This window comes from Leguminivora glycinivorella, chromosome 2 (genome assembly GCF_023078275.1).
Source record: "Leguminivora glycinivorella isolate SPB_JAAS2020 chromosome 2, LegGlyc_1.1, whole genome shotgun sequence".
In the NCBI taxonomy this organism is placed as follows: Eukaryota; Metazoa; Arthropoda; class Insecta; order Lepidoptera; family Tortricidae; genus Leguminivora; species Leguminivora glycinivorella.
In genome coordinates, this window is record NC_062972.1 from 3,294,705 (window position 1) to 3,322,634 (window position 27,930).

General features: G+C 38.8%; 1 protein-coding gene across 1 annotated transcript; it reads left to right on the plus strand.

Moving 5' to 3' along the window:
- The first annotated feature begins 7,884 nt into the window (after window positions 1-7,884).
- Window positions 7,885-27,765, plus strand: LOC125240158 (peroxidase-like). The gene is made up of 13 exons (XM_048147999.1): window positions 7,885-8,648; window positions 14,619-14,862; window positions 15,136-15,249; window positions 15,538-15,632; window positions 16,325-16,498; window positions 16,964-17,157; window positions 17,789-17,990; window positions 18,414-18,611; window positions 19,134-19,317; window positions 20,315-20,533; window positions 21,147-21,210; window positions 21,515-21,713; window positions 27,531-27,765. The coding sequence occupies exons 1-13, from the start codon at window positions 8,453-8,455 to the stop codon at window positions 27,722-27,724; spliced, it is 2,277 nt and encodes a 758-aa protein (XP_048003956.1). The 5' UTR covers window positions 7,885-8,452; the 3' UTR covers window positions 27,725-27,765.
- The last annotated feature ends 165 nt before the right edge of the window (window positions 27,766-27,930 follow it).

The window sequence follows — 27,930 nt, forward strand, 5'->3', positions numbered from 1 at the left end:
TATTAAAGCCTGACCAGGCGGCGTATCATGCTGCCAATTTTATCACTTATCCACGTGGATAAGACATCTGTCACTCTCACACTGACATACTTGCTAAAGCATGACGGATGCTTTATCCACGTGGATAAGTGATAAAATTGGCAGCATGATACGCCGGCAGAAATATATAACTACGCGTCATGTTGCGGAACTTCATAACTATTTTCTTCATACTAAACTGAACTGTCACCCCACACATCAGAATAACAGCGCCCTCTTGACAATAGTCATATATTTCTGGTCAGGGTTTAACATTACGGGGTCCCACAGATCACCAGATTGCCGGTAGATTTTGGCCTGTCAAATATTCGAAAAAGGTGTAACTCTATAATTCCTATTTTGAATTAGCCGGAATTATTGTAAACAAAGGTGTGGCCGGTGCTATAAAAAATTTGCACCATTCGAGGTATTAAAATTGCCGATATTTTAAAAGTTTATTAAAAATCTTTACATATTCCATTACACAAATAATGACTCTGTTCAAACAAAAATAAATTTCAACACAAAACGTTTTGGTATATTTATTGAAATTAAAAAACCGTTTTTGTCGGATAGTTTGTTTATTGCACTGGTATCACTGTGGAAATGTACCTGGGCGACCAAGTAGCGGGCCGCTAAACATTATTTTTCAGCAACTTTCGAGACTATGTGGTAGTGAATATTAATGGCTAATTAAAACCGTCTTCAAATACGATGGTGCATAATAAGGTGGTTATAAATTTAATTGTTGGTTTTGTAAGTATCTGATTGACTTGCATGTCATGGGATCATAACATAATATAACAGTCATCGTGTTTGATCGATTCACGATTTTAAGTGTGTAATACAGTGATCATTAATAACTGGTTAAAAGTTATTTGTTTTTCTGTCGGCCCTTACTTTAAGAACCCCTGACTTGAGCTGCACGTGTTACTTTGACAGTGACAGCAGTTTTTTTACGTTTATTCCGTTCAATTCGTAATGGGAATTATAGCTGACAAGCCGATATCGTCCAAAAAACGGATGTTAATGCAATATCAATATGTGCGGCTTAACTTAAAACTCGGGTGAATCCACTCTGCTATAAGGTTGATTATTTTTTAGATTATTATTCTTTTCGTGTAATCATCGTAAAGCAGATCGAACTTGCCCGAGTTTGAAGTGAAGTGACACATTATGTGGAGCCCGTAGCACTTTATTTTCACTTTATTTTATTCTGAATACCCGTAGTGTCTCCTCCTAAAGTTCCTTCTAAAATTAGTGCCTTGAGCTGAGCCAATAGTTTCATACTCTTCATATATCGTCACTACTTTGAAAAAATCTCGTATTTCACGCTGCTTCTCAAAGTTAAAACGCAGTAAGTCTATATGCATTCCATACATACTTAGGCGTCATCCATATATTACGTCACAGTGTAAGGGGGAGGGGGGGTCATACTAAATGTGACAATCCCTGTTAAAGGGATACAAAAAAGCGTGACATGGGGGGGGGAGGGGTCCAAAAACCTGAAATTTGGTGTGACGTAATATGTGGATGATCCCTTACTATAATTTCCTTTTCATTGACAGACGAAGATACAATGTTTTTTTAAAAGTAGTGACGATATGTATAAGGTTAACCCACCTGACCTAAATGGATAAAAGTTGCGGCTCTCTAACTTTAATCCAATGTGTTTAATATTTTAAAATTCATTGAGACCGTTAGGAGGAAAGGAATCTGCATTTTATTAATTAAGAATTGAGTAGATAATAAGTAGGTTCTATGTGAATAAGCTATGTTTTACTTAAACGCGAAGTACAAAACAATAATATTTCCCATATGTACGACACGTTTGTAAAGAGAGCAAGAATTACAAAAACTGGTAGATTTTTGGGTTTCTGTAGATAATGCCAAAATGCTATTTTTGAAATGCGGCCGCTAGTAATTGGAGGTCTAGTAGCCACTCTATTTTAATTAATAATGGTACATTTAATATGGCTAATAGTGGAGATAATATGAGTGAGTATACGACAAAACAAGTACCTACATGAAATCGAGCGGTTGGATTTCTAAAATCCTTTCCTTACACTGTCTGCGATGAAAGGGATACTTAGGAATTTTCTAAAAGACAAATACTTATATAACAATAACTGAATGTATTTTTGTAGGTACACCATGCAGTAGAGATATCAGAAGCGCTACGATTAAAGATAAAAAAGATTAGGATATCTTGGTACACCACCCAAAATTGTATCTATAGATAAAACTATACATTGAGCTTGCTACGATATGACTCATTTATTATGCGTTATATTACCTACTCATAGCTTTGGCCAGTCATTGTTACATATCTTCATCACTTTATGATTATTTTATAAGTATAAGCTTTAGTTTGAACCTGAAATCTGAAATAGATATAGCATATAGCTTTAGTAGCACAGCAGCCAGTGTAGATATTGCCTGCTTTTGGATTTCAAGTTTAAAGTTACAGTATTAATTCTACAGCATTTTATGTACTTCGGCTCCCATGAGCCTTGGAAAATGCCGGGATAATGCAAGGAGGATTGTTCCGATGATGATTTTATATACTCGTACCTATAAATCTACCTATGCCATTTTGTAAATATTAACTTAAATTTTTTTATATGCACCTGCTAATTTGAACAAAAAAGTCACTCCCTCAGGCCTTGGCAGAATAACAGCGTTGCATTTCGCCTCGCCTGCGTCTTGCAACAACATACTGAGTGAGTCAAAGCCTTTTCCCTACTGCACACATTGCTGGACACACAAGTGTAATTTTCTGTTTGTGTGTATTTAATTTTCTTAGGATATTTTTGTTTATTTGTTTTTTTTATTTGTATCTTTTTTTAATTTCACCATTTTGTCCTGTATATGTGTGCTGTACTGAATAAATGTCTTTTTTTCTTCTTCTTCTTCTATTAGCTAACCAATAAATGCCAATGTTATGTTTTTGCTTGTTAGAGTATATATAATTCTAGTTTTATTAAGATACTACCTGTTAGAATTATAAGTTGACATGTAAGGTTCAACAGGGGGCCTAGCCAAGATGACATTCGTTCATCGTCAAACGCCAAACGAAAAAAAAAATCATCAGTACCTATGGCCGGTATGATTCGAATTTAAATTCTTGACTTTTTTTATGTATTATTGATGGTTATATGTGACGTTATCTGTGTAAAGTGACCTTATTGTCGATGGCGCTTACGTCCCGCGGCGTTGTATTTGTATACGAACATCGCTCATAACGCCGTAAGCGCCATCGACCGACAAGAAGATCCCTTTACCCAGATAACGTCACATAATTGTGTATAGTATGAATTTTCTGAGATGAACTTTTCGCTTTAGCCGTAATCTGTTAAACAAAGGCCTTTGTGTTTATAATTCACGGCGGCTAGCACCCGTTTAAATGGCACGTGCTATAGTCTCAGTGTAGTTAAAAAGCAACTATCATGATAGTAATAAGGTTCAAATCCATAAAAAGCCCTTTCGGAGATAACACGTTTTGTCATCTTCAAAAAAAGTTACCTGCATACTGCAAACTGTTATAATAAATTTGAACCTTATTGCTATCATGATAGTAGCTTTTTAACTACACTGAGACTGAGACTTTAGCACGTGCTGTGGAAACGGGAGCTAGCCGCCGTGAATAATAGAAACAAAGGCGTTTGTTTAACAGATTACGGCAAAAGCGAAACATTCATCTCCATCGATCTAAACTACCTAGATGCACCATCACGGCTTAGAATGTGTCCGCAGCAAATTGTGCTTGAAAATGTTCTAAGCACAATTGGGCGGTCAGTAGCGCTTCATCCGCCGTGTCGGCAACATGCCTAAGTGCTCCGTAAAAAAGTGCAAAAATAACACCTTATATACGTTGAAAAAGGATGACGTATCGTATTTCCGGTAAGTAATTGTTAATAATTTTATAATGTTATGCATTTGTGGTCAAAATGGCTTCCTAACTTACAAAAAACATTTATTTTCTAGAATAATTAAAGTAAATTCCTTGATTTGGTCTTACGCAGTTTGTCTCTTTCTCTCGCGCTATACTAGTAATGAGCGGACGGCGACAAAAGATGGATGAAGTGGAACATAGTTAAAAATGGAATGATGGAGTCGCTAATTTATATTTTTTGTAAAAGAAGCCTATTTCATATTAATAATGTATGTATTTATTTATTATTATGGACCAATAAGTCTGAAATAAATGATTTCAATTCAATAATATTAATACATATCTTATAAATTACTTTAATTATAAAAAGAAACAACCCGGGAATAGCAAATTCGTTTTTAAGTAATAAAAAAGCTTTTTATTCCAGATTCCCAAAACAAGACGTTGAAAGGGAAAAATGGCGCAAGATTATAGCTGAGGAGCGGAGAGAAGATTTACCCAAACAAAGCTTTGAAAGAAATTATACGTAGAATAATAAATTAATGTCATCGTTCAATTCTTCTTTGTTTTAATAGCTACTTAATTCATATTCTCCAAGTGCACCCTCACACACACCACATACAATCCCTCAACTGTTTACCTTCACATAATCGCTACACATACACTCACTACACGCACACACACACACACACACACATATGTTATATATACACCGTGTTTCCGGTATCACTCAAAACCTCAGACACCCCAACTGATTTTTATTTTTTTAAACGTATCTACAATGTTCATTTTTTAATCTGATGATTATTATTTTTTTAAATTGAATTTTTAATTTTCTGTGCAGCTCTACTCGGCTTTTAACTCTACACTCAATAAAATAATTGCTAGCTACCATCATAAACCTTCAAACTGTTTAATTGTGTATGTTACTGCAACGACATAAGGTTTACCAATAGACAGCTATGTCACTGTAAAGCACTTTAACCTGTGTCACAGTAAACTTCAAATTGGACAGGTGACGCAGTAAGCAAATTTAAACCTAACATTCAAAATGACAAGGTTGTAATTAGGTACGAGTTCAATTTGTTATGACTTATGATAAACTTTAAAATTAAACTGACGCACAACGTCTATCTCGTAGCGGAAAAATAATCGTCCAAGTAACCAGCCAGTATTAATACCCTTAAATACTGAAAAAGGTATACAACCTCTAACAATATGATATGCACAATGTTGTATTACGAATTTGTAGAATGGGCACGTAAACAATAACTAATAATACAAATTAAAACAAAAAATATTACCCCCATCAAGATATAGCTCAATCGATTCTACTCTCGATTCTGAACAAACAGTTTTCAGGTTTTTAGTGTTAAGTGAAACACGGTGTATACATACCTACACACACACATATATATATATATATATATATATATATATATATATATATATATATATATATAGTGAATCAACTTTTAACAACATAAAACCAGGGTGACCCAGGGGATATGGCAATAACAAACAAGAAAAAGTTGATTCATATATATATATATATATATATATACCTCGTCAGTTGACTCTATTTAATAATGCAAACATTGCAAAACGTGGAGATATTAATCAGTTCAGTTGCAATTGTCCCCCAGTCCAAATTGTCCCGCCGTACCTTATATATTTTTTTGTTTGAGATAATATCAATAAAAATATCGTACAGTAAAAACTCATTTTTTTTCGCTTAAAATACGCAACATCTCGAAAAATGTTATACCAAACGTTTTGTTCCTTAAGAAATTTTCTATCTAATAGGATTTTTTAAAACAGTTTTTCGCAAAAATACCGCAAATTTCCTCATTCTCGCCTTTCATCTCATAGCGCGACTCCCATGATGCCTCTGTCCATCCTCGTTCCCAATGTAAAAATGGCGTTTAGATTGTTGCAGCGCAAACGAAATTAAACTTAAGTTGGTTGCAATAAGACGTAGATTTTTTTAAAAATATGCACACCTGCGATCTGCGGTAATAAAATTTTATGGCTTTCGCGATGATCACATTCATTAATGTCATAACCGCCAATTGCTTGCATTTGAAATTGAACTTTAAGTACTAAGAAATAACGTTGTTTTTGTAAAAAAATGAATGTAGTTTTTACTACATTGCGAAGTTTTCGTTTGTCAACTGGACGCACACATTTGCAACTAAGCGATCGGACACTTTTGAGTGCCGAATTTGTAGGTGATAGTGTATCTAGAGAAGTTTAAATCGATGTTCATCTCAGAAAATTCATACTATAATCTGTTGATTATTGTCATCTGGCTAAGTCCCCAGCCCAGCCCAGCTTTACCCTTAGTTACCAGCGCTGTAAATAGCAAATGTTGTTACCTACCTATAACTAATATATGTCTTAAAAAAATGCATTTGTGATAATGACCGTTAAATTTGGATTTAAGGATATAAATTTACGTATTTAATGACTTCAAATGTTAGTTATTATTTATAGCTACGGGTGATAAGTATTTATTATGCATATGAATTAGTATTAATAAGTATCTATACATGTCATCAAATGATTATGATTATATTTTTCTAGTTTTCTACGTCGTTTTTCATAGCCTTCCCTTACCATTCAAGGAACTCTCATATATTCAGCGATGTCATTCAGAACGTACCTACACGGCTAATTTTACTTAAATGAATGAAATAATCATAAATTTTTAGGTAAATACAACATTTTTTTCCCCTCACTAGCTCGGAAACACGTGTTTTGTCATTTAATACCAGCGGGTAAAAACGCATTTTATCCACTCGTGGGTAAAGTATTTGACCTTGAATAAAGTCAAATTAACTGATTTAAAAGGGTGCGCCAAAGTTCATATAAAATTGTTATATAGATTATTGGTAGTCCGAAAATGTTTCTCATACAATTTTACATTATAACGATCATTATTTATTACAATTTTATGTTAATAACTATCGTAACTTCGAATGACTTATGTTCATAATGTCATTCATCATAAATACGTTTTATACTAATGTTTATGTTTATATACTTATTGATCATAACGATTGCGAGTAATATAATTTATCGTTATATTATTGTTAACAGAACAGACATCACATGTGACAGTCCAGTTAGGTGCGACGACGAGCGTAGCGAGGAGGAGCGTGTTAGGTTGACCGTGAGTGAACCAGAAACGAATTTTTAATGTAAATTGTATATGTCACTGTAAAAGCTTCAAGCGTGCTTCTATAAATGGCACAAGTTTTTCATAGAATTTCCCCAAAACTTTTTAAATAATTTTATGATGAATGATTTTCTTAAACACAAAATTATGAATGTTATTAAATATTTGTATAAAATTTATGATTAAAAATTTTCGACTAAATGATTATTATGAATAGTGATAGTAGTACTATTGATAATAATGAAACAAAATTATGATAAGTAAAATTATGAGAAATGATCATTCGGAGCACAAATCGGTATAAACAATAATTTTATAACAAATAATTTTATATGAGCCAATATGGACCCGATTTAAAATTGATAAAAGTAGGTGAATCTAGTAATAAAGATGATTTACCACCTGTGGAACTACTGGTAGCAGTGATAAACGCATTTTTTGCGTTGTAGTTTCCTCGCTATAGTGAGGGGAAAAGTTTTGTGTTACACTCGGGTGCAAATGTATTTTACTTCTCGTGTGTTAAAAAACTCGCAAGTTCAGGATTCTATTCTCGAACCACTCGCTTCGCTCGTGGTTCAACTATAGAATCCTTTCACTTGCTCGTTTTTCAATTCCACACTTGGCGTTAAAATACAACTTTGCCCCCTTGTATAACAAATAACTATTATAACACAATGCATTTACAAACTCACTTTTATTATTATCATATCAAAAATATCTAATATTAATAAAAAAAAAAATATTTTCATTTATTTCGAGATTCAAAAGTATTGCAATAGATTCAAAAGTATTGTTAATAAAATTGTACTTTAAAGACAGGTGTGCCGGTGTGCGTCTACTTATATGTAGTCACGTATGTATTACCATATCGAAGACGAAACTTTTTGGGGTGTTAGGTATTTGTGAATGATTCATATGAAATTGATGCACTTTATTATATGTATATGTTTCCAATCAAAAATTAATTGTTAATAACCAAGCATAAAGTTAAACTGAGAAAGGTAATAAAATACCTATCATTGGAATAAATTGATCGATAATAATTATGTAACAAAAGTATGATAATCGAGATACACACTGTTGAGTAAATATGGTGTAAAGGGTATGAGGAAATGCCCTATCCCCCAGCAAATGACTTGCGACACATACGTGACTTGATTACAACCTGTAAATGGCACTAACTCTTTACCAAACCATTACTTTAACTTCATTACTGTAAACATAAAGACATCAGAAAAAAACTGGCCTAAAAAAACAAAATTAAAAAAGTGACGTTCCATTTTCGAACCCATTAGCGATTAAATAATGCGCGCGACCTATTTTTTTTAAACGAAGGAACTCGCTCTTTATGCCAAAACATGAATTCGAAAAACCTTTTTGGTGATTGCGGGAGTGTTTTTATTAGTGTAATTGCTTGTTTGGTGATAAGTGGTGGGAATGGGTGTTATTATGCAGGGTGGGGGCTGCTGGCGAGCGACTGGTGTCCCGACCTGTGCCCAGTGTTGGACAAAATTGGGACAGACTTTACGGATTTGTTCAAAACGCATTCTATGAGTAAGTACATTTTGATATGAATAAGAAGCTTATTTAGAGCAGTTTGGGAATCACGTATAAGTATTTCGAAATATAAAACAAACGGTTGACATTTGTAAGTAATCTAGATTATATATATATGTGGTAGGTACTGAGGCAATACTGACGCGAAATTAAAATCTACTTAAAGAGACTAACCCTTCACGATAAAAATGTTTTGAATTTGCCTAAAGGCTAAAACTATAGAAATACCCCAAATTTCACCCTCCTAAAACTATCCTTCGACTCTGGCAAGCCAGCTTTATCAGTAAAATCTGGTATCAATCTATTATCTAAATACGATAGGCTTCATTGGATTTAAGTACTTACTAATAAAATCACAGCTATACGGCCTATACGTAGATTAGTAAGCTTAGAGATAGAGATGAGATATAAATTACCCTCAAATATGTACCTATCTATGAATGTAATGAAATCATTTATAAACAAACTAAAATGTAGAATAGTCGACAAAGTTTAAAATAATCAGAAAAGCAATCACGTACGATTAATTGAAAACCAAAAACTCAAGTTGATTAATTTTTACCAGAAATGGCCCAATAGGTTATGGGCCCAGGGTATATTTTAGTTTTATTTTTTAGAAATGTAACCCAACAGGTTATGAACCCAGGGTATATTTCTGAAATGTAACGCAATAGGTAAATGGGCCTGGGGTATATTATTGTTATAAAACTCAAAATTAACGTTCATTTACAATTTTCGTTTTTCACCCAAGATCAGTACTGCGATGAAACAAAATGTGTTATTTCTAAAACGTTCATCCGATTCGACTCCTCAGAGGTGCAAAATTACACTCAGATACTCCTGCCCAATAAAAAAATTCTTATTAAAAATTACAGGTTAGGGTCTGAAGAAAAAATAAGAGCATTGGTGGGAAAATATTACGCAAGTGTCTCAACTCGTTCCATTTCCAAAATTTCTAGGAATCCATACGTTATCTTAGAAGCACTTGTCCACCTGCGTCTACGCACACAAACAGGTCACGGTCACACACACGTGCGCGTGCGCGCACGTGACCTTGCTCGCTTCTTGACACACAAGAAACCATGCCTTATGGCTTATTGAGAGGGCATTCAACGAAAACGTCGTAATAATGTAAAATTGATAGTTTTAGTCGGCAAAATGCTACACTTTCCGTCATCTAAAAGACTTATTAAGTTCAGGATTCGATTAGGACATCTTCTTAACTTACATGTTGTGAGACTGGATTTTTAAAAACTAACTCACTTAATTAATTATGATTTTTTTTCTGGTGCATGTTTAGGAAAACCCGCGAAAAGTGCTGACTTAGTCCGTCTAATTTGTAAAATTTGGATAGTTTTGAATGCTTCAAGTGGTAAATTTGTATTATGTATATCCTGTACTACAATCTTCTGAGACTACTTCTTTGTTATAAGGCTTTAGAATAGAGTAAATGAGGATATGATGAATCCAATTTGTTTCAGAAATCACCTCAGAATAAGTGTCAATTTCTTCGAAAACTTACGTGTTTTTGAAGTAGTTTTAATATAAAAATAATCTGCAACGCTTACTCAAACAGATTTTATGCAAAAGTTTTCTATTAATTTCAATTTAATATTTTTGACGATTTTTTAAAAATGCCTCCTTATTACCGGTTACGCGCGCTTGCGATGTCAGTACCGCGGCAGAGCTTGTAGAGGCAGGACGTATGTTAGTCCGCTCCGCACGCGGCTCGACGATCGCGAAGTTATTTTGTCATTGTGTGCGGCACCCGCCGTGTCCAAAACCGCACTTGTGTGCGTGTTTGGCTGTACTGTTGCATGTATACTGCGACCGAAAACTTTGATCCTTGGGTTGACGACTTTGGTAACTAACTAATTAACTTGACTAATATTTTTAGTAAGTATTATTTATTATTGAATATCATTTTAGGTTACTGACTCGTCTCAACAAAATCTTTGACAATAGATGGTACTCAGGATCTGATGATGAAGTCATGAGTTCTCATCAACCAGGTCTTGAAACCATTTCGTGTTTGGGCTCGTTTGATTCGCCTCAACAAGATTTTTGACAAGAGGTGATGGTACCCAGGATCTGATGATGAAGCCGGAAGGTAGTCATGAGTTCTCATCAACCAGGTCTTGAAACCATTTCGTGTTTGGGCTCGTTTGATTTGCCTCAACAAGATCTTTGACAAGAGGTGATGGTACCCAGGATCTGATGATGAAGCCGGAAGGTAGTCATGAGTTCTCATCAACCAGGTCTTGAAACCATTTCGTGTTTGGGCTCGTTTGATTCGCCTCAACAAGATCTTTGACAAGAGGTGATGGTACCCAGGATCTGATGATGAAGCCGGAAGGTAGTCATGAGTTCTCATCGACCAGGTCTTGAAACCATTTCGTGTTTGGGCTCGTTTGATTTGCCTCAACAAGATCTTTGACAAGAGGTGATGGTACCCAGGATCTGATGATGAAGCCGGAAGGTAGTCATGAGTTCTCATCAACCAGGTCTTGAAACCATTTCGTGTTTGGGCTCGTTTGGTTCGTCTCAACAAGATCTTTGACAAGAGATGGTGCCCAGGATCTGATGATGAAGCTGGAAGGTAGTCAAGAGAATTCATCAACCAGGACTTGAAACCACTCCGTGTTTGGGCTCGTTTGGTTCGTCTCAACAAGATCTTTGACAAGAGATGGTACCCAGGATCTGATGATGAAGCTGGAAGGTAGTCAAGAGTATTCCACGACCAGGTCTTGAAACCACTTCGTGTTTGGGTTCGTTTGATTCGTCTCAACAAGATCTTTGACAAGAGATGGTAATCACTCTTTTATACTCTGGCGCATCCACTGTCTCAGTGTGTCAACAGTCAACTAAAGCAGGTAAGCGTAGCGTAGAGTTGTATTTCCTTACAAAAAACTAATACATAGATGTGGACCTTCCTGTGCTCCATGCAATTAAAACAACATAATATTTAAAAACCGTGTCGGGCCGGGACACGCTCTCGGCCGGTAAATAGCCGCTCGGCTCTTCCGTAGTTTTCCATATTTTTCAAAAACTACAGAACCTATCAAGTTCAAAACAGTTTTCCTAGAAAGTTTATAAAGTTCTACTTTTGTGATTTTTAAATATTTTTTAAATATATGGTTAAAAAGTTAGAGAGGGGACACACTTTTTTTTCCTTTAGGAGCGATTATTCCCGAAAATATTAATATTATCAAAAAACGATTTCAGTAATTCATTTTTAAATACCTATCCAACAATAAATCATACGTTAGGGTTGAAATGAAAAAAAAATCACTCCCTACTTTACGTGTAGGGGGGTACCCTAATAAAACATTTTTTCCACTTTTTATTTTTGCACTTTGTCGGCGTGACTGATATACATATTAAATTTATTTTTAACAAGCAGAAACGTCTGCTAACGATTCTAAACATTACAAGATGTAATAGTCTGTCGGTAGATGGCGCTAGACGTCACCCCAAGACGTGTGTACATAAGGAAAGGCATGGAAAGATTTGCGATGTCCGGCGCGGCTTCCGTAGCTCAATTGGTTAAGAGCCTTGCACGGATTGCAAATGATGCGGGTTCAAGTCCCGCCGGAAGCGTAAATTTTTCCATTTTTTCCTTTAATATAAAAATGTTTAGAATCGTTAGCAGACGTTTCTGCTTGTTAAAAATAAATTTAGTATGGGTTAGCACATTGTTACTGGTGAATTCTCAATATAACTTGAGACTCCAGTGCCGTTACAAGATGTAATAGTCTGTCGGTAGATGGCGCTAGACGTCACCCCAAGACGTGTGTACATAAGGAAAGGCATGGAAAGATTTGCGATGTCCGGCGCGGCTTCCGTAGCTCAATTGGTTAAGAGCCTTGCACGGATTGCAAATGATGCGGGTTCAAGTCCCGCCGGAAGCGTAAATTTTTCCATTTTTTCCTTTAATATAAAAATGATGTGTATATTGGTACCAAATTTCAGCTCTCTAGTTCTAACGGTCACTGAGATTATCCGCGGACGGACGGACGGACGGAGGGACAGACAGACAGACATGGCGAAACTATAAGGGTTCCTAGTTGACTACGAAACCCTAAAAACACATTTTAAATATAAAAAAAAACTACTTAAAATTAAAGAAAACCGATCTTAGTTCCATTATATATATGTACCTAGAAAACATCATCATCTTCCTTGCGTTATCCCGGCATTTGCCACGGCTCATGGGAGCCTGCGGTCCACTTTGACAACTAATCCCAAGATTTGGCGTAGGCACTAGTTTTTACGAAAGCGACTGCCATCTGACCTTTCAACCCAAAGGGTAAACTAGACCTTATTGGAATAAGTCCGGTTTCCTCACGATGTTTTCCTTCACCGAAAAGAACCTAGAAAACATATCATATACAAAATGAAATAAAACTAAGAAAACGGATTATATTCATTATACGCGATATAATCTGATTCCATAAATTTATTTCATGAGTAACTATCGCGGCGACAGAAGACAATATTATATACACAATTTATTATATTATAAAAGTTTTTTAATTTATTTCTTCCAAGGCTACACACGTTTTAATAAAAAAAACTGTGATAAGTTTAATAATTAAACTAAAAGGTCAAGTATTTATGCACGAAATCATGTATGCAAATATGTCATATATATGGTGGTGTTTTTACGCAAGTATCAATAATGGTTAGTCCGCAACGCTACTGACGGCGTGGCGGTACCGACCATGAATGCTATCCCTTTCGCTCTAGCCGCACGTAAGGTTGGTTCGAAGAGGATCGCACGCTATGTCTGTACCGCAGGCTACAATCGTTATGCTTCTGGTTATAGTGTGCGTCTGCACACAGGCGCACGCCAGCGCCGCCGGCGTCGAAATGCGAGCAAGCAGATTTTTTGAAAGCGCTCTTAACAACCAACATGGCGAATGTTGCTTAACGAATAATGGGACATAGGACTTTTTAAAGACCCTGTCTACATCATGTCTAGGAATTACATTTTGTAATACCTATTAACTATTATCTATGAATTCGTGAATAAACAATAGGCCTAATGTGAATTGAGAAATTATGCGATATGATATATTGTGTTACATCGTGTCTGTTATCAAATAATGAACCGAAGTGTGAAGCAATCAGCGAATCGTTTCCATATCAACTTAGGTAAAAATGTAAAAATAGTATTATGTCATAATACTCATAATGTCATAGGACGACAATAACGCATTTTTTTTAAATTGAAAGTAGAAGTCTAAATTAATTTAGGTAACTAAGATTCCGATAGCTGAGTCTATCACGCACGCTAAAATGGTTTGTAAAGTAACCTCCTAAACGGCAATATCAAGATTTTTCTTTGTCGGTGTAATAAATATACACTAAGTAATCCCTTTATTCATAAACGTTCACTAAAGTTATCAAGCCGATAAAGTTTGTGGGTCCCTTATAGAAAGGGACAAACGAACTTTATCGGCTTGATAACTTTAGTAAAGGTTTATGAATAAGGGGGTTACAGTTTGAATGCTAGATGACGCTATTCCATACACAGAACTTAATTTAGATAGAAGAAACAAATTCATATACATATTTGTATAGGGGCCGAGCGTGTCAAATTTTGTACTGAAGTTGATTCTTGCCTGTAATTTTAAATATGTCTCAGGCTCTTGATTGTTCATAATTTTTGTGTTGTTGCAATTGAATATCACGTAACGAGGCATTTTTTATGTTTTGGTTGACTTCAACTTACAAAAATTGACGCCCGAAAGCTGCAAGCTGCGAGTAAAGACGGACAACTCAGTGGATTTCACTGAGTTCATTTGACACGCTAAGTAGATACGTTTGCTTGATCCATGGTATATATGACATCTGTGATTCCATATATTAACTCTGATGCTTAGTCGAGATGATGCTCGGTCCAGTATCCTTCAAATATTGATTTAATTAACTTAATATTAAAAGTTCCCAACTAACTTTCAGCCGAACAAGGTCCAATCACCTCCGAAATGGTAGCAGAGTCCCTCCGCTGCGGCCGAGAGCTCTCCCGGGCCTCTGCTCGCCGTGGCAACGAACTGGTCAAAAACGGGATCACACTATCAGCCTGCACGCCGTCTATGCTGCACTTCTTCACTGGCAAGCAAACTGCAGAGACTAAAGCAGCCGCCGAGCTGTCGCATGAGATGCTGACGGCTACGAAGCTGCTGCAGTTGAAAGTCTGCTCTTCGTAAGTTTATTTTTGTTGATTTTAAAAATGTTTGATGGGTTCTGGACTCTTCAAGTGTAAGTGACAAACGGCGTGGCAACAGTTTGGTAGACTGTATACGCTATTATATCCCAAGTTCTAACTTGTGGTCTGCGTAGATATTTTAATTTGGAAAGTCCACGATTTCTTTCACAGTTATTTTTATTCTTTTCGAATGTATTACGTTGACGGATCATTATTTTTTTTCTCTTTCTTCGATCACAAAATAAACAATAACTGATTAATTTTCCACAGTTCCAACGTTACCCCGAACACTTTCATGGCCTTCCTGGAGCACCAAGTCATCAGGGTGCGCGACCCGCGGTACTGCAAGCCGGTCCAGCTCAGCTGTAGCGATTCTAAATACAGGTAAAGCCTTCAAGCAACTATCTGTCGACACATCGGAAGGGGCCAGTCCAAGCGATATCTTACCGTCCATATTATTCTGCCATTTTTTTGCACACATTTGTACTCCTCACTACACACAACAATGTGTAAGGAGGACTTTTTGGGCAGGTACGGACCCGCGCATGCTACTCGGGTTAGTCGGGTTTATGCTTCGGCAGAAGGGAAATAGTGCGATTTCCCAAGTGTTGCTTGAATAGGTCCTTTCTGTTTTCCTCCATACACCAAACAGTTTTATTTATCTGTTAACAGGACCATAGATGGCACTTGCAACAACCTCGTCCGCCCGTATTGGGGCAAGAAGAATTCCCCGTTCACGAGGGTGGCCCCTCCGCGGTACGCTGATGGTGAGTACTTCTCAGCAGCCTTTTAGAAAACAGAAATAACTGCTTGAAGTAACAGTGACATGATTAGTTAGCCGATTTAAGATTGACCCATGATGGAATTTGTTAAAAGCCGTAAATTATTACTGAGTGAATAGTGCATCAGATGTCACCGGAGGGTGTCTCTGCCCTTGGTTGTGTTGTCTTTGTAGTGATTAATTATGAATTAATGATCTCGGTAAAGGCCTCAAGGCATAGGTACAGTCAACCAATTGGAACCCTAGGCCACTCTACAACCATGTCAAAATGACAAGCAGTAAGAGATTTCTTACAATCTGATTTATAACGTCACTATGACATAGTTCTACAGTGGCCTAGGGTTCCAATTGGTTGACTGTACATATACAATGCATGAATTAGTTAGTAGTATTCTTTGATTTCAAACTGTCGGGACAAGAATAACAGAAGCGTGTATAGTCTTGTTTTATTGATACCAAATCTCATAATTATACCTACTCTTTGACTTTAATTAAGAATCTGATGCTAGCAGTTAGGAGCGGACACAGATTGTTATCTACACGCTGACTAGATTTGTCAATTCTACGCAAAAACGCACATCTTCATGAATTTTTGGAGCCCTTTGAGGTCTTATAAAATCTCTAGAGTTTATAGAGAATAGTCCAACTTTTAACCCTAAGTAACCTTGTAATCTACAGGTATCTACTCAATGCCGGTAGCCAAGAGCGGCGCCCCACTGCCGAATCCCCGAGTGCTGTCTACAAGACTGTTTGCCGACCATGCGGTCAGCAGTCGCGTGTTCTCCTTTATGAACATGCAGTGGGGGCAGTTCATTACGCATGACTTGTTGATACATAGCCTGGAGGTCACTGGTGAGTAGATTTTATGTATGCCAAATGATACGGCGTTTTAGGCATATCTTCTACTGAATTACTGACTGAACAGTGCACCTGTACACAGCTGACCTCTATTGACAATTTAACACCAAAGTATCTACTCGTACCAGAAGTGTCATTCAGTTGCCAATTCCTAACTAGACGCCAGATACCAATGTTTTTTGCTTGAAGCATGAAGGTACCGCCTTTGAGTCGTCGGCAACCCAAACCCTCCTGTACTTAACACAGCAAAAGGGAGTGTACAAGTTTCTAATGGGTTGGCAACGCGCATGTGACACTCCTTGAGTTGCAGGCGTCCATAGGTTACGGTGATCGCTTTCCATCAGGCGGACCGTAAGCTTGTTTGCCACCGATGTAGTATAAAAAAAGGTAAGTGAATATAATGTAATGATAACGTAAGTTATAATAACAATCTCACTCATTTTACCTTCCCATTTTCAGACGAAGGCGGCATCCAATGCTGCGTCGGAGAAGGCAAAGACGTGCTGTCCCCCGAATTGCAGAACGACAAGTGCATACCCATCTGCGTACCTGACAACGACCCCTTCTACAGAAATTACGGGATTCGGTGTCTCAATTTCGTCAGGAGTGTGACAACGCCGAGAGAGGACTGCAGGCTTGGGCCGGCCGAGCAAGTAAGTGAAAACATCCAGAATAGAATCCAAGGATTGAACATGCTTTTCTCTAGGTGGAAGAATGACAAGTGCATGCCTGACCTGCGTACCACAGTGACCTCTGCAGACACCATCGGATCCGGTGTCTCAAACTTGTCAGTATAGTGACAAAACCAAGGAAAGGCTTGGACTTGTGGAGCAAGTAAGAGTTACGACGATAAGTGCGCTTAGCTTTGGCTTTAAGATATTTCTCTGATCTCTTATTAAGACGTAAAGTCTTAGCGTGCAAGAGCTCCTGGCAGAATATTTATAGAAACCCTCTTTACTCCCAATCTTGAGGTTCAAAAGATACACGAAGCCTTTCTATTTTCAGGCAAATTAAATTTACCTCTTCAGGCCCCGTAGCCGAATGGCATTTCTCCGACGCCAAACAAAAGCGATACGCCGCTGGCTCTGTCGCGCCAATACGAAAGCGCGATAGAGATAGATATCTACTAGCGCTTCGTTTCGTGAGCGTTTCGTGAGCGATTGTGCCATTCGGCTAGCCACCCTGTTCATTCACGATTTTTGTACGTATTGGCATTAAAATAACTTAAGGCCTTGCGAGATCAAGGCAACTGTAATGTGAGTTGATGCTATCCATTTTCTTCAGCTAAACGGTGCGACTAGTTTCTTCGACGGCTCCCAAGTGTACGGTTCAGACCCAGCTTTTGCCAAGAAACTGCGCACGATGAGTGGAGGCAAGCTCAAGGAGGAGAAGAAACCGTACAATAGGAGAGGTTTCCCGCCGTCGGTGGATAACAAAATGGACGTCTGTGACTTGAGGAATGCTTCCGAGTCGTGCTACATGGCTGGTAAGCATTACTGTTCAGAATATTATTACACTGTTGTATTGTGTTGTTGTGAATGTGAAGGTTTAATCGGGTAGTTCTAAAACATTTGCCGAAGTAGAGTGATTCTGAATATTAGCATGATGCTGTCACACTATTAAATTGCTTCAAATTTTAAAGTCCTCCGAAATCCTGAGGAAGAGAGGAATTCGAAATAAATGGTAGAGCAAGAAAACCAAACCTGACCCCGTAGCCGAATGGTATTTCTATGAGGCAAAACGAAAACGAAACGCTGCGAAAGGTAGTCTGGCTCTATCGCGCCAATACGCAAGAGCGATAGAGATAGATATCTACGAGCGCTTCGTTTCGTGAGCGTTTGTGATGCATTCGGCTACGCAGGCTGATATTTTGATTTTTTACTTAAGTCTAATTTCAATACATCAACAGGTGACGTCAGAATCAACCAGACCCCAACCCTCGCCATGATGCACACGATAATGATACGCGAACACAACCGCATCGCGGACATCCTGGCCTCTCTGAACCCCTTGTGGAGCGACGAGAAGATCTACCAGGAGGCCAGGAGGATAGTCATCGCTGAGCTCCAGCATATCACTTACCAGGAGTGGCTGCCGTTGAATTTTGGTAAGTAAAAAACTAACAGGTTGGTTCAAGGGCTATGGGATTCAGGTCAAATCATCAGTCTCTCCTAGAGTGACATCTGAATCCATAATATCCCGGGCTGTCTGAACCTTATATGGAGCGACAAGAAGATCTACCAGGAGGCCAGGAGGATAGTCATCGCTGAACTCCAGCATATCACTTACCAGGAGTGGCTTCCGTTGAATTTCGGTGAGTAGAATTCTAGTTCTAACACAGGTTAGTTCAAGCAAAGATGGACTACGGAATTTAAGTATGAGAGCATCAGTCTCATCTGAAGCCCCTCTTGAAACATTTTAGAACTTTGCCTAAACCTACCATCAATACACATGGCAGTCCTCTCATAGTTCTTCTGAACAACTGGGATCCGCTGGTCGCCATATGTTGGACTTGCATGAGAAGAAAGAGGCATTCCACGAGGTTTTTTAATGCGATATTTTCTTCCCTTCATTCTTGCGCTTCAAATCAAAAGTCACAATAATCTGTAGGTATCCCTTCCTTTCCCAGGTGAGAACTACTTCCGCTACTACCGGATATCGCCGTCGAGCCTGTACAGCCGCGACTACAGCGACACCGTGCACCCGGGCTGCATCAACAGCTTCGGCGCCGCCGCCTTCCGCTTCCTGCACTCCACGGTGCCCGAGACCTTCATGTCGTGCCCGGCCAACTATCAGCAGGGTTATGCTTACAAGTAAGTTTTATAGCCAACCAACTTTGAATTGTTGAAGTATAGGTAGGTTCCGAATTCATGCCGGGCGGGTTGGTCTAGTGGTAAATATGTTAGCCGCGTAAGCTGAAGACCCGGGTTCGTTTCCCGGCTCGGCCACTAATGGGCCTGGTCGTTTTTGTACGTGGTCGGATGCTTCAGCGACCCTGCGGCACTCCGCCCAAGGTGGAGACAGAATTTGTTAGTGGTTTTAGACAGTAGTCCTAAGCTTAGTCCGTCATCGCCCCTGATTCCCCCGGACCGGGTAGAATGCGTAAATGCATTTCCACAACGTCTCTTCCTCTTCCTTTCTCTTCGTCCTCTAAGAATCTTTCTCCATTTCACTAAGATGATTGGATCAAAAATCCAAATCGACCAATGCCCTTCACTGTCCCATTGTCATCAAGTTAAGAATAGTCAAGATCCGATGATGGAATTTTCTAGAAATCTAGGATACTCTTCAAATATTAGGTACACATATTCGGGCTCATTTTATACTTGCTCTGTCCTCACTCAGTGCTTCGGAGTGCATGATTTGCTTCTTGTCTTGTTCACTATGCAAGGACACATGCACACACAACATTATAACAGCAGTTCTAAAAAAAGTTTGTACAAAAATTAAAGAAAAAGTTAAATTTATTTTTATTATTCCTATTTTGTTACCAATATTTCTTTGATGAATTGAGATTTTAGTAAGTTTTATTTCGTCATTAAGGTTCTCTAGTATCTATATCTTCTTAATTATAACAATTATCCTGTTTATATCTCACAAAAGTCGACTTATATTACTAAATGTTGGTAACAAAATAGGATCAATTAAAATTTGCTGACGTGGCTATGTACAAACTTTTTGAGAACTGCTCATAAAGTGCGCAAGAGTGATTTATTGGACAGTCCCAATCTCGTATTAGGATCGAAAGAGTTCGTGATCCCGATTACCCATTACATTTTTCAGAATTAACTATGTATTAACGTTTTGTAGGTTCAGCGACCACTACCAAAACCCATCGCTTCTCGAGGTCGCCTTTGATGACCTGATGCGTGGGTCCCTTGCATACGCTTCCTCAGAGTCGGACCCCTACGTGTCGGGTGAGCTGACCAATAAGCTGTTCAAGTCTACCAACGAGTGGGGCATGGACCTCATAGCCATGGATATACAGAGGGGCAGGGACCATGGGATAGCCAGCTATAACGACTTAAGGTACCTGCCTAGTTTATTTTATAACGCTTCTTCTTTCTCCTAGAGACCTAGTAGACCGTTTGTCCCATTTACTTGGGGTCGGCCCTCTTTGTCCGCATTCTGCAAGGAGCACGATTTTGTGCGACGTTTGTGTCAATTTGAGTTTCTTTCGACCACCGTCAGCCAAGTGCTTTGGTATAGTTTATTTTATACCGCGATAGTATACAACCGTGACGGCTTCAAGATCGTCTCTCGAGCGTCGGCGGCTAGAAAACTCTAAGGTCGACCTGACGTTAACGCAACTGTGTAGCGACGCAATTTTTCATAGCGCTGAATTCACGCCGCCGACGCTCAAAACACGCTAAGTATGTGGAGTGGCCTTTAGGTAAGAGTGACTTCTCTAGTTCAAAAATCACAAATACGGTCCCTTAGTCAAATAGCGAATTGGTTTTCTTTAAAGCAAGAGTAAATAGATATCTCATAGGTAAACGTGCTCCACCGAAGACCGCAACATCACTTACCATCAGGTATGATCGTGGTCAAGCGTCTACCTATTCATACTAAAAAAAAAAATATTAACACACGATCAATTCCATATTTTTTTCTTCAGCATTAATTCCATTCCTTTTTTCAGAGAGGTCTGTGGGTTGAGAAGAGCCACGACCTTCCAAGATTTGGCTGGAGAAATGACCCAAGATGTAAGTAAACTTTAACATCTATAGTTAAACCCACTTATAAGGGAGGTTTCTATTGTATCTATGTAGATACCTATTAAAAACTCTGAATCCAATCGCGTTACATATCGTCTTCTAAAACAGAAGTAAAAAAACACTAATAAAATTAACAATTAATTGCTGTTGAGACCTGTAGTTAGGTACCTACTTTATGCATTTATGAGGCCCGTTGGAGATAGTATATCGGTCGCGTATGTAAGTAAAGCTTCTAGACCTCATTCCTATGATACTATTCAAAGTTGTTGCGTTCAATTGTTTTTATTTCCAGCGCATCAATGCCCTCGCTTCGTTATACGAATGCGTAGACGATGTAGACCTTTTCGTCGGAGGGATGCTTGAGAAGGACGTCCAGGGTTCGATCCTGGGTCACACCTTCCAGTGTATCGTCGCTGAGCAATTCTATAGGACCAGAATTGGCGACAGATACTTTTACGATAACAGCGACCAGCCCTACCCGTTCACGACTGGTAAGACCCATTGTTATACGAAAACATAGACTTGTGGCCCATTTCCCTAAACTGAAAGTTACAAGTTACAAGCGGAAGTCTCTTTCCAACTTGTCATTTATGACATTAACTTGTAAATTGTAACTTGTAGATTCGAGAAATGCCCCCGCTTATTGGTGGAATTTAGAAGGTCGTCCACGTCCAGGGTTCGATCTTGGGGCATATTTTCCAGTGCATCGTAGCGAAACAGTTTTAACGTAACAGGATTGGAGACATGACTATACCACCTGGCCACTTGGTACTTGGCCTTGGTAGTATTTTTTTTGTGTATCTATTGCAATTGAAATATGGCTGTCTGTTAAATAAGGCCACTTATAAGTTATCGAAATATACCTATTCCGCAATTTTTTTTATTTTTAACACGCTTTTATTAGGTCGTCGTGTATGTAACTATGTATGTAATGGAATCTAAGGAAGCTAATTTAACCATCTTCCAGGAGTCGTAGCGTAATGAAAATTGGCAGCTATATGTAGTTCCGATGACAATACAATAATATAGTACTGTTGAGCTGATCTGATGATGGAGTCGGAAGATATGAACTGGAACTACATGATGGAACATCGTATCATAGCCGTTTTTGGGTTTCTTAGAAAAGTCTTGTAATGAACTTTGACTACAATTAGGTTTCAAGGTCTGATGATGAAGCCGAAAGATATGAACTGGAACTACATGATGGAACATCGTATCATAGCTGTTTTTGGGCTTCTTAGGAAAGTCTTGTAATGAACTTTGACTACAATTAGGTTTCAAGGTCTGATGATGGAGCCGGAAGATATGAGCTGGAACTACATGATGGAACATCGTATCATAGCTGTTTTTGGGCTTCTTAGAAAAGTCTTGTAATGAACATTGACTACGATTAGGTTTCAAGGTCTGATGATGGAGCCGGAAGATATGAACTGGAACTACATGATGGAACATCGTATCATAGCTGTTTTTGGGCTTCTTAGAAAAGCCTTGTAATGAACTTTGACTACGATTAGGTTTCAAGGTCTGATGATGGAGCCGGAAGATATGAACTGGAACTACATGATGGAACATCGTATCATAGCTGTTTTTGGGCTTCTTAGAAAAGTCTTGTAATGAACTTTGACTACGATTAGGTTTCAAGGTCTGATGATGGAGCCGGAAGATATGAACTGGAACTACATGATGGAACATCGTATCATAGCTGTTTTTGGGCTTCTTAGAAAAGTCTTGTAATGAACTATGACTAAGATTAGGTTTCAAGGCCTGCTGATGGTGCCGGAAGATAAGAACAGAAAAAGGGGGGGGGGCTTGAGGGGGAAGCATGAAAGAAAGATCAACGTAGTATTTAAAGTTGGGTTAGCGTTTTCTTGTGACCTTTCAGAGCAATCAAAGGGGGGCTCGGGGGGCGAAGCCCCCCGCATAAAAGAAAGATCAACGTTGTATTTAAAACAAGTTGGGTTAAGGTTTTATTGTGATCCTTAAGAGTAAAGAAAAGGGGGGCTCGGGGGGCGAAGCCCCCGCATGAAAGAAAGATCAACGTAGTATTTAGAATAAGTTGGGTTAGCGTTTTCTTGTGACCTTTAAGAGCAAACAAAGGGGGGCTCGGGGGCGAAGCCCCCGCATGAAAGAAAGATCAACGTAGTATTTAAGATAAGAAATAAGTTGGGTTAAGGTTTTCTTGTGATCCTTAAGAGTAAAGAATAGGGGGGCTCGGGGGCGAAGCCCCCGCATGAAAGAAAGATCAACGTAGTATTTAGAATAAGTTGGGTTAGCGTTTTCTTGTGACCTTTAAGAGCAAACAAAGGGGGTTCGGGGGCGAAGCCCCCGCATGAAAGAAAGATCAACGTAGTATTTAAGATAAGTTGGGTTAGCGTTTTCTTGTGACCTTTAAGAGCAAACAAAGGGGGCTCGGGGGCGAAGCCCCCGCATAAAAGAAAGATAAACGTTGTATTTAAAATAAGTTGGGTTAAGGTTTTCTTGTGATCCTTAAGAGTAAAGAAAAGGGGGCTCGGGGGCGAAGCCCCCGCATGAAAGAAAGATCAACGTAGTATTTAGAATAAGTTGGGTTAGCGTTTTCTTGTGACCTTTAAGAGCAAACAAAGGGGGCTCGGGGGCGATGCCTCCCGCATGAAAGAAAGATCAACGTAGTATTTAAGATAAGTTGGGTTAGCGTTTTCTTGTGACCTTTAAGAGCAAACAAAGGGGGGCTCGGGGGGCGAAGCCCCCGCATAAAAGAAAGATTAACGTAGTATTTAAAATAAGTTGGGTTAGCGTTTTCTTGTGACCTTTCAGAGCAAACAAAGGGGGGCTCGGGGGGCGAAGCCCCCGCATAAAAGAAAGATCAACGTTGTATTTAAAATAAGTTGGGTTAAGATTTTCTTGTGATCCTTAAGAGTAAAGAAAGGGGGGCTCGGGGGCGAAGCCCCCGCATGAAAGAAAGATCAACGTAGTATTTAGAATAAGTTGGGTTAGCGTTTTCTTGTGACCTTTAAGAGTAAACAAAGGGGGCTCGGGGGCGAAGCCCCCGCATGAAAGAAAGATCAACGTAGTATTTAGAATAAGTTGGGTTAGCGTTTTCTTGTGACCTTTAAGAGCAAGCAAAGGGGGCTCGGGGGCGAAGCCCCCGCATGAAAGAAAGATCAACGTAGTATTTAAGATAAGTTGGGTTAAGGTTTTCTTGTGATCCTTAAGAGTTAAGAAAAGGGGGCTCGGGGGCGAAGCCCCCGCATGAAAGAAAGATCAACGTAGTATTTAAGATAAGTTGGGTTAGCGTTTTCTTGTGACCTTTAAGAGCAAACAAAGGGGGCTCGGGGGCGAAGCCCCCTTATGAAAGAAAGATCAACGTAGTATTTAAGATAAGAAATAAGTTGGGTTAAGGTTTTCTTGTGATCCTTAAAAGTAAAGAAAAGGGGGGCTCGGGGGGCGAAGCCCCCCGCATGAAAGAAAGATCAACGTAGTATTTAGAATAAGTTGGGTTAGCGTTTTCTTGTGACCTTTAAGAGCAAACAAAGGGGGGCTCGGGGGGCGAAGCCTCCCGCCTCCCTCATGAAAGAAAGATCAACGTAGTATTTAAGATAAGTTGGGTTAGCGTTTTCTTGTGACCTTTAAGAGCAAACAAAGGGGGGCTCGGGGGGCGAAGCCCCCCGCATAAAAGAAAGATCAACGTTGTATTTAAAATAAGTTGGGTTAAGATTTTCTTGTGATCCTTAAGAGTAAAGAAAAGGGGGGCTCGGGGGGCGAAGCCTCCCGCATCAAAGAAAGATCAACGTAGTATTTAGAATAAGTTGGGTTAGCGTTTTCTTGTGACCTTTAAGAGCAAACAAAGGGGGGCTCGGGGGGCGAAGCCCCCGCATAAAAGAAAGATTAACGTAGTATTTAAAATAAGTTGGGTTAGCGTTTTCTTGTGACCTTTCAGAGCAAACAAAGGGGGGGCTCGGGGGCGAAGCCCCCGCATAAAAGAAAGATCAACGTTGTATTTAAAATAAGTTGGGTTAAGATTTTCTTGTGATCCTTAAGAGTAAAGAAAGGGGGCTCGGGGGCGAAGCCCCCGCATGAAAGAAAGATCAACGTAGTATTTAGAATAAGTTGGGTTAGCGTTTTCTTGTGACCTTTAATAGTAAACAAAGGGGGCTCGGGGGCGAAGCCCCCGCATGAAAGAAAGATCAACGTAGTATTTAGAATAAGTTGGGTTAGCGTTTTCTTGTGACCTTTAAGAGCAAGCAAAGGGGGCTCGGGGGCGAAGCCCCCGCATGAAAGAAAGATCAACGTAGTATTTAAGATAAGTTGGGTTAAGGTTTTCTTGTGATCCTTAAGAGTTAAGAAAAGGGGGCTCGGGGGCGAAGCCCCCGCATGAAAGAAAGATCAACGTAGTATTTAAGATAAGTTGGGTTAGCGTTTTCTTGTGACCTTTAAGAGCAAACAAAGGGGGGCTCGGGGGGCGAAGCCCCCCTTATGAAAGAAAGATCAACGTAGTATTTAAGATAAGAAATAAGTTGGGTTAAGGTTTTCTTGTGATCCTTAAAAGTAAAGAAAAGGGGGGCTCGGGGGGCGAAGCCCCCCGCATGAAAGAAAGATCAACGTAGTATTTAGAATAAGTTGGGTTAGCGTTTTCTTGTGACCTTTAAGAGCAAACAAAGGGGGGCTCGGGGGGCGAAGCCTCTCGCCTCCCTCATGAAAGAAAGATCAACGTAGTATTTAAGATAAGTTGGGTTAGCGTTTTCTTGTGACCTTTAAGAGCAAACAAAGGGGGCTCGGGGGCGAAGCCCCCGCATGAAAGAAAGATCAACGTAGTATTTAAGATAAGAAATAAATTGGGTTAAGGTTTTCTTGTGATCCTTAAGAGTAAAGAAAAGGGGGCTCGGGGGCGAAGCCCCCGCATGAAAGAAAGATCAACGTAGTATTTAGAATAAGTTGGGTTAGCGTTTTCTTGTGACCTTTAAGAGCAAACAAAGGGGGGCTCGGGGGGCGAAGCCTCCCGCCTCCCGCATGAAAGAAAGATCAACGTAGTATTTAAGATAAGTTGGGTTAGCGTTTTCTTGTGACCTTTAAGAGCAAACAAAGGGGGGCTGGGGGGGCGAAGCCCCCCGCATAAAAGAAAGATCAACGTTGTATTTAAAATAAGTTGGGTAATGGTTTTCCTGTGACCCTTAAGAGCAAATAAAGGGGGGCTCGGCAAAAAAGAAATACTTAAATTTTGTTTAAATTAATAATATTTTCTAATCGAGTCAAACAAAATCCCACTAGCTGAGAGCTTCAAAACAATGTATGGCGAAAGTATGTCTCTCTAATGTCTTCAAAAAGTCCGCGATGGCACATGTCTATATTGTCTATCTATTACGGATAACTTACTAGGTATAAACATTTTTATGATAATACCGTAATAAGAAGATAGCCGCTAGTTATTATTAAGTAGCAATTAGCAATAAGTACACGTTAAGCCACAAATGGCATGTAAAATCCGCCTACTTGAAATAAATTTATGTATAAATGTTAAAATTTCATTATTTCATTATTAATGACTAACAAGTATAAAATAAATTAATAGTTTAAAAAACACTATAAAACACGCTTTTATAAATGCACGTAAAAGCCAAAAATAAATTTTGGATCGTTCAAGTTGTCTCTATTTGTGAGCTGAAGTTTAAAAACTATGTGCTTTTAATTATAATATTTGATTGTAAAAGCGTGGGGCGCTGGAACAGGAAAGACTTTCTTGTAAACAAATACTAATCCGAACTTCCTGGCGAATGAAGTTGCATAAGAACATAACGTTTACATATGCCGCCTAAGGGTTACCAAAGAGAACCAAAGATATCTCGTCCACGAACAAGAACTCTGCATCCTGTCACTGTAGACACTTTCCCCTTTTGTACTTTGATTACCGGATAAAAGCGGCGTTCTAAGTGTCGGTGACTGTCAACTCTCCTCGCTACTAGCGCATATTTTGTCTGAGTTCGACAAACTGGTACCTACTTTGAACACTGACTTTTAATTGATTTGACTGTTTAATGTAGAACCTACTAGTCATGCTGCAACTCCAGTTAGCGCGTCAATCTGTGTAACCTCCTTCCCGTAACATAGCATAATTTGATTTATCAGCAAGTTATACAAAAAGTCTTTCCTGTTCCAGCGCCCCACGCTTTTACAATCAAATATTATAATTAAAAGCACATAGTTTTTAAACTTCAGCTCACAAATAGAGACAACTTGAACGATCCAAAATTTATTTTTGGCTTTTACGTGCATTTATAAAAGCGTGTTTTATAGTGTTTTTTAAACTATTAATTTATTATGTATTGTTTTTACAGAGCAACTGTCAGAAATAAAGAAATCCTCCATGGCGCGACTGATCTGCGACAACACGGACTTGCAATACGTGCAGCGTTCACCTTTTGAAATAGAGTCCATCTACAACCCCAAATATAGCTGTCAAGACTACACGGCCATTCCGTACGTCAACCTGGCTCCGTGGAAGTCGACTAACTTGTTTAAATGTGATTAAATAGTACAGATGTAGTGCGAAAAGCTTTTCTTTTTTACAAGCTTTTATTCAACTTGGCTTGTTAGGGCATTTTCAGAAATTGGTACCCAAAATTAGTACCTAACAGTTGTTAACAAAAATTAACTCGATGTCCGTTTTGTGACGAAAATTAAGATTAAAATGTGTTTAAAAACCAACTTTTTTCATGTTATAAAGGTAGATTATTG

Bases quoted from the DNA above. Each gene is read 5' to 3' on its own strand.
- LOC125240158 (XM_048147999.1), top strand. From the start codon at position 8,453: ATGAATTCGAAAAACCTTTTTGGTGATTGCGGGAGTGTTTTTATTAGT. The intron at 15,633-16,324 runs GTGAGTACTTCT...TGTAATCTACAG, and splicing joins CCCTCCGCGGTACGCTGATG to GTATCTACTCAATGCCGGTA. The intron at 17,158-17,788 runs GTAAGTGAAAAC...CATTTTCTTCAG, and splicing joins GGCTTGGGCCGGCCGAGCAA to CTAAACGGTGCGACTAGTTT.